General features: G+C 38.3%; 1 protein-coding gene across 1 annotated transcript in view; it reads right to left on the bottom strand.

The window, feature by feature from the left end:
• LOC111341964 (uncharacterized) overlaps window positions 1-7,381 on the bottom strand; it is a 95,037-nt gene extending 87,656 nt beyond the window's left edge. Inside the window, exons 1-5 of the mRNA XM_088729161.1 lie at window positions 7,195-7,381; window positions 6,685-7,032; window positions 6,327-6,500; window positions 5,133-5,917; window positions 4,926-4,986 (exon numbers count right to left, since the gene is read on the bottom strand). Of these exons, the coding sequence (XP_088585287.1) occupies window positions 4,926-4,986; window positions 5,133-5,381 (310 nt within the window). The 5' untranslated portion in view covers window positions 5,382-5,917; window positions 6,327-6,500; window positions 6,685-7,032; window positions 7,195-7,381. The remainder of the gene's footprint in view (window positions 1-4,925; window positions 4,987-5,132; window positions 5,918-6,326; window positions 6,501-6,684; window positions 7,033-7,194) is intronic.
• Between the last annotated feature and the right edge of the window lie 558 nt (window positions 7,382-7,939).

Here is a 7,939-nt window from a genome sequence, read left to right as displayed (position 1 = left end):
ATCATATCTCTTGTGCTATGATTGGTCAATTTGGCGGGCCGTATTTCACTATGCGGCCCACTTAATTCAATATTTTTTATTGATTAGAGATTTAATTTATCAAATCAAAATTTCATAAAACGAATAAACGAGTACATTTTTTTATCGAATACATTATCGAATACACCCAAGTGCAAATTGGCGGTCCCGACGCTTTTTAAAAACATGGGAAGTAAACACTTGCGGACATCCGCTCGATCGAGACGAGTGCATTCATTTTCCACAGTAATGTAGGTACAATTCGTGGCCGATTCATTGTCTAAACCTTAAATCTGGTATAAGAAATCATTAACGAGCGTTAATTTTCCAAGCTCTAACAAACGTGACGGTACGGTTAAAAAAGACATAAAGTGCTCGTTTTTCAAAAACACATGAAATGAAACAGGTGGAAGAAGAGGAGTGTATCAAGTCTGCAGTAGGCTCGATTTCTGCCGCTCTCTCGAGCCCGGTCTTTTCTATCCTATTTGTAGCCGCACCCTCCCATCCGTTTCTTCACGGTGGTAGTGTACGGCTACATGTAAGCTAGTCTTTTTCGTTCCTCCCTGAGATGAGAGAGCAGGCTCCGGTTTGCTAACAGCAACTGGCAGCAGCTTTGGAATTATTCTTCTCGAAGCTTAATTATATGCTAGCGGTTCAATTCTCCCTTTTCCTTCCGTTCATTGAATTTTTTTTCATTTTTATACTCCTTGTATACCGCCGATGCTCCATTGTATTCTTCTTGTAGCTCAAGGATCCATTTTTAACTTGTCTCAATCTCTTCCTAAGGGAGGTACATTAAATAAATGTCGTGCTAACCTGTCACCGTAGACCAAGCTTCAGTAATTTGATCAAAAATAAGACACAAACAGCAGTGATAAACATATTGAACTTGCACATTTTGATTATGACTTGTACTCAACAAACATGTTCAAAAGTTACCGTTGAAATTTGAAACAGCTATGGTTATATATAACTGAGGTGAGGGGACTGGAACTAAGATTAACCATAAAACTTACCAATAAACAATAACTCTAGAGCAGATTAATAAAGCAACAGCTTTTCACTTCTGACGTTCACGTTGAAAGCTGGCTCAAGTTCCTGAATAAGTAAGGTCCTTTTGATTTTACAATGGTAGTCGGTTTTACAATGCTAGTGCATAATGCCGGATTCAAGATGAAGAAGCGCTGTGTGGTTTGTAAAGAAGAAGAAACATGTTTCTCATAAAATCTCATCAGTGAACACTGAAAAGTGACCATCCCACACCGAAGCTGTTCGTATGTTCCGCGCGATTAAAAATATTTGAAGGATAAAAAACACAATAGAGAGAAAGCCGAGGCAGATAGTACAGATTGCAATGGTCGATAACAAGTACTTATTGGACGACGTTGAGCGTTATACCATGAATTATCAATGCCGAAGTGTGAGTCATCTGTCATGATATCATGCGGAAACCGAGTTCGATAATTGTTTTATTATAGATTTATTCATCAAGCTGTATAGGAAGACACTTCTCTTTGCGTATGCAAAAGTTTGAGAAGACTACAAGGACGGGGGGCTTGGAAACTAGGCAGACTTTCAACTCGACATGATGACCCAATATCTGCTGCGGGTGTTGGGTTACCATGTCGACTTCACATGCTACTGCATATTGGCTGAACGCTCTTGACCAACCAGAGTTTCATCACAAGTCTAATGTATGATAATTCGTGATATCATGTAAAAACCGAATTCAATGATTTTTTTTTATTCTTGTTTTTGTACATTTGTTAAATGCCTATTCAGCCATTTTGAGTTTCTGTCTGAGCCTCATGAACAAAGGGCTTGGATACTGGACAGACTGAACGCGATATGATAAAATCAGTATCCACCGCAGATATTGAAATTATCATGTCAACTTAACACGTTATTGTATATTGATTGAATACTATCGACCAATCAGATTTTTCATGGAAAGTTCAATTCGTATTTGATATATGTTATTCGATGGTTTAACGTATAATACACGCAGATAGTTTGCAAGTTGCACTGTATTTTTCTGAGCCCCAGATAGAACGTCATTTCCGAGATAGACAAAAAATCGTATCACCACCCACGGAACGTCCATTGCAAGTAAGCCCGACAAGTTCATCTGAATTCTAACGGTTATGTCCGACTCTGCACAGTTCTGTGCAACGTAGGACAGCTCCGTGCGACATCGGGCGCTTTGGTCCAATATTTTCGGACGCTTCCGTCCAACCTTGGAAACGACAGGTTTCCCGAATAAAGAGGAATCAATCGCAATCCATTGTAACTATCAATTTAATTTAATTTAATTTAATTTACTTTTATCTTGAAAATTTTTAAATTGACCCATAAACCTAGCCATTTTCTGATAACAAAAATAAAAACAATTGACCTCTCGAGATGAGGTATTAAGTGTTAAAAAAAAAATCAAAGAAAAAAAAACTAAAAGACAAAATTACTGAAATGCATACGAAAATAGAAGCACCAGGTCTGTTTAAAGTTCACCTGTTTTTGAACTGTTATGTTTAATTTAATAGTTATGTTTAATAAACTACAGCAAGATAATATGAATATAAGGTTACCGAAATAAAAAAAAAAGGATTATGAACATAAAACTATAAAATACTTCCAATCCTTCTCAAATCGTTGCAAATTTAATACTCACAGTAATAATGATAATAATATTAAAATATTTCCATAAGGTCGTAGTAGTAGCAAGTAGGATAAATATTTTAAGAAATATACAACTTTTTTTAGAGACATGTTTCGGCATGCTTATGCCATTTTCAATCAACGAGTAACTGAACGTGAGTAATTATATAACAGACAAGTAGATGAATAAAATATTTACAGTATGATCTAATACAAAAGCGGGTACTAATTACAGCGTGACAACAAACATGAAATTAAAGGTGTGAACTAAAATGCTAGAAAAGTGTTATAATGCTGTAATTGTTTGTTAAGTTCAGGTTTGTTCTTATTTATATAAAAAGCTTCTTTGAGTTTTAAATCAATTGAGTTGTTGGCAGAATCCACATTGATTGAAGATGGCATAAGCATGCCGAAACATGTCTCTAAAAAGAGTTGTATATTTCTTACAATATTAAAATAATAATAACAGTAGTTGCAATAGTAAAATCTAAAATTCTGCTCCTGTTACTTCCTCGCAGTATTTTTAGTTACCTCGATACATGTACATGTGACAACCAGTTAAACAGTTTAACTCAGTTTCCCGTTACATACCATAGTAATTAAGTTATAATATACATTCAGTAATTGTAAATTATGATGTGATATTAATACTGGTTTATTAATACCAGCAGTGCTCTTTGTATAGATAAGCAAAGGAAATATTGAAATACATTTGTGTTTAGTGATAATAAATATGTGCATCGCAAGCTCCTATAAGTTTATTTGTTTGACTTTACTGTGATAGTTCGTGTTGTCTCCCTTGATTTTTATTGTGCATTATAAATCAAGCAAAAAAAACTATGGCTATCATCGCTGACTCCGTATTTTCACGTCTTAAATAAGGCATTCGAGGTATATGCTTTGAACTAACAGCGCTGCGGAGGATTTCAACAAGAGATATCTCAACTGACAGCTGTTTATTCTCGATCAGGCCTCATCTGTTTGACCATCTTTCTCATCATATCCCTGAAAAGGAAAACAATGAGGATCTCCTAAGTTTTGTCTGAGTTGGTAAGTGGGTGTCCGGGTTGATAGGTGGTCGGGTGTCTTTGTGAACGTGTCAGCTAGTGCTAAGGAAGATGTATGCGTGCGTTTGCGTGCCTGGGTGGATAGGAAAGTGTTTGTGTGGATGGGTGGGTATCTGACGTAGGTAAGGGGGTGAGTAAATTGGTGTAAGAATGAATGAATAACTGTCCAGTTGGATGGGTAAGTGCAGGTTTCTGGGTGTAGCAGAAGGTGTCTGATTGGATACATGTGTGCCTGAGTAGAAAGACGGCCAGGTATCTTACTGTGAAGGGGTGGGGTGGATGGTTAAGTCAGTGGGTGTCAAGTTAGGTCAATGACTTTCACGGTTGATGAGAAGGTCTCTAGGTAGGATGGTCTCTAGGTAGGAAGGTCTCTAGGTAGGAAGGTCTCCAGGTAGGAAGGTCTGTGCAGATTCTGAGCATTTGGGTGAATAGTGGCTTATGCATCTAGGTGCAGGAGTAGACATCTTGGTGGATCAGACAGGGTAGGGGTGAGCTTTGGGGAAGGTTTGAACACGTATAAGTGGGTAGCCAAACAAGTGAAAAGAAGGAAATGAAATCACGACATTTACCTGATTGTATCAAGCTTCTCTTCGACTGACTCCCAGCAACGACGATCCTCAGTGAACTCAAGCAGTTCTAGAAACAAAACGAAAGATTCGTTAACAAAATTCCCTGAAAAGGAAAAAAATGAGGATCTCCTAAGTTTTGTCTGAGTTGGTAAGTGGGTGTCCGGGTATATAGGTGGTTGGGTGTCTTGGTGAACGTTACCTAAGGGGGGGGGAGGGGTGAGCTTTGGGGAAGGTTTTAACACGTATAAGTGGATAGCCAAACAAGTGAAAAGAAGGAAATGAAATCATGACATTTACCTGATTGTATCAATCTTCTCTTCCACTGACTTCCAGTAATGACGATCCTCAGTGAACTCAAGCAGTTCTAGAAACAAAACGAAAAATTCGTTGACAGAATTTCAAAACTTCTAAGAACAAAGTAGGACAAAGTAAGCGGCGTTCAGTTCTTTGAAAAAGGATCTCATGTAAAGATACTGGCTGAAATGTTTCCATAGTTTGTGAATGAGAAGATGGCCCAATATATATATTTTAACCAACAAAGGAGCGAGCATAAGAAAAACCAAAGCAAACTCGTCATACTCTTGGGGTTTAAATTAAAATCGCCCTTAGTCCAAACCTTTTGCAAGTTTCATTTCACTGATCCAGTCTCCTTCTTTGTAATACTTCACGCGTAGATTCTGCAGAGAGAAAAGTCATTTAGATGAAATACCAATAGCGCAGTACCGCTACCTCAACTCGTCTGAAATTTCTTGTGCGCTCTCGTACTTAAAACTTGAGAGCGCGAGGTGCCTCAATAAATTTCAAGGCATTTCCATTTACATACCAGAAAAGGAAATCTCTCCATGCGGGTGTGCAGTGAAAACTGATCCACATCATATACGAGACGGGCGACTTTCTTGGCCTGAGTGTAGGCCGTACTCATCTGTGCAATGAGAAAATTGAGCAGAATCACTGTCACAGTCCCCATGTACGATAACATAAACAGAATCGATAGCCAGCTGCAAAAGAAACAAGATCGCAGAGTTTGATGACAGTAATGAAAAAACAAACAAACAAAAGCCTGATCAAACATTTTGTGGTTATATTCAATCCGTTTTAATCTTTTCCACCCTCAGCCCTCCTCGTTCGCTTCACAATTTTTCTTTCCCTTTTGATGTGTTTTTTGTGTTCTATCAAACCAATATTTTCAAGTTTTCTTCACCCGTATTGTAAGCAATGTCATATATGGCAATGAAGGACTCAGCATGGAATATTGAGATGAAACCTCTTCATCAGTTGTTGGGAGAAGTTAGAAGTTACTTGAAAGTTGAGGAATCTTCCGCAATCGGTTGTTGCTCGGAAAGAGCACGAAATTCGCTCAACAAGTCCTCTTCCGGCAAAACCACTGTAAAATGGAAGAAAAAAATTCAGTTTATGTTTCATTATAAGAGACACGAAGGCATACAATGAACACATACCTGAACTGCTGATTTTTCTTAGAATACTGGAGAGACAAAAGCAAGGCTCCACAGAAAGATAGAAACACAACAGCAAAAACTACTATAAATCTCGTTACGTCTTCCTGAATGATCTTGGCCAAGGTCTTTGTGTACAGGCAGCCCTGCGGTCCTGGAAAAGATAGAAGATCGGTTGGATCAAACGACTACGCTACATTAAAGGTGCATTTTGACAAAATTGTCGGCAGAAGTAAATTACGAACGATTGTTGTGAAACAAAAACCAAAGTTAACACAGCGACCAATCGGAACAAAGGAAGATGTCGGAAGGAGCCAATAGGAATTCAGAGTGAACACGTGTTTAGGGACTGAACCTCATAAGCGTGGGAAAACGCAAGTTATCATGTCGCACTTGGTTTTAAACTTGCATTTGATTGGCGGAGAACGTGGTTCGATTTTTTTTGTGACCAGTCACGGAGGGAAAACAGCAAAACCAATACAATTTTGGATCACTTTGGACACTCAGCTCAAGTTTGCGTAAATCAACTAAGCGAATACAAAGAAACAAAGTGAGTTTCTTACCTTGTTACACAAGAAAACTTAAAAGTTCTCAGGAAGTTGAACAGGAACGCTAAAGATGCTACTCTCCACTGTGCTTTGTTGTCAGTGTACCGTAAAGGTATTATACACAAGATCAACACCAAGCCTAACCAGTCAAACAGGTTCATCCACTCTTTGAAGTATGAGTGCCGCTCTCTGTTAAAAGATAAAGATAAAAAAGAGTGTTTCAGAGATTGGCAGTGTCTTCAACTCACTGGATCATAACATATCTATAATGCTCACAAGATTCTCACATAACTTTCCTGCATCACAAACTTGCTTTCAGACAGGGACACTGATTTCATTGCGACGAAACAATAATGTAAAAGAAGCAACTTACTTTCTCGTTGCCATTTTCCCACCAATAACGTAGCTCCATTTTCTGCCTTTAAAAGCACACACAACCCACCATTCCGCTATTCGCTCCGACGAAGGGCTAACGCTCGGAACGTCAGCTTTTGTAATCGTTACGGTGGCAAATTTACCATTTCAACTTTGTTGATATATCCAAATTACTTCCTCATTTGATTAATTTCTTCATAGATGTAGAAGACAACCCTAAGAAGGGTGGCAGCTTCACAAAATCCTTGAAGTGAATCAGCAGCACTCCTGTATTGGGTGGGGTCCAGTTTGGTAGAACTATAAAGCAGAGCGTAGGACAGGAAAAGCATGAAGATGACATATCATGCTGCATGAAGACAGGAAAGAACATAAGATTAACTCAGAATTGTGCCATCTTTTTAGATGTCCACCATATTGGCAATTCAGGGAGCAAGTGGTTTCTAAGATCTTATGAAAAAGGTGTGTGTAGAATGATTTCTAAATTGTCCCATAAATGTGGCATGTTTACCTGAGAAACCAATGTCCAAAACTGTTCCATTTTGCCGGTTTTTATCAACATTCTGACCAAAGGATGCTGCAGAGCCTCCTACAGGAGACAAAAGATCACAGCATCAAATACAGTACTGCTCAAAAGTAAGTTGACAGCCCCACAACATATAATCCCTAATACTCGACTATTGATCCACAAAATGTGTAAACGATAGTTGTATCCTTCTCATTTTACATTGTACATGTAAGTGCTGATTGAAAAGAGAAATTTATCTCATCTAATCACTAAAAAAAATGTTTCATAGATATCAATCACTAATAAAAAAAGGTAAAAATTATCTTTTTGATGTTCACCTTATTGTTTCTCTCGGCAATCAAATGCAAACATGACTTGTCTTTTAGACTAAAAGATTCATTGTCCCTCTCCTTATCTCCCTCAGATGAAACAATCTTTAGAGGTTGTCCGGACTCTACTAGCTAGTAATTTTCCAAACAGCTGTTATCGCAGTTTCGTTAACGGACTCTGATTAAAAATCCTGGAGAGGTTTCCTTTCCAACGTCGAAACAGTTGACTTTCATGCACACCTCTAAAAAAGTGCACACAATGATGTGATCTGACAGAGTTAGCTCTAAAAACATCCATCACGATCTCGAACATGCGGTCAACATCAACAAACAGCGGTGGCGTTACTTCTTTACTGTATTAGATATCGACGGGAGACTAGGGCCTAGTTTTCACAAGGGGCAGAAATCAACCTCGTACT

The sequence above is a fragment of the Stylophora pistillata genome, chromosome 7 (genome assembly GCF_964205215.1).
Source record: "Stylophora pistillata chromosome 7, jaStyPist1.2, whole genome shotgun sequence".
NCBI classification, from domain to species: Eukaryota; Metazoa; Cnidaria; class Anthozoa; order Scleractinia; family Pocilloporidae; genus Stylophora; species Stylophora pistillata.
This window is presented reverse-complemented; position numbering and strand designations above follow the sequence as displayed.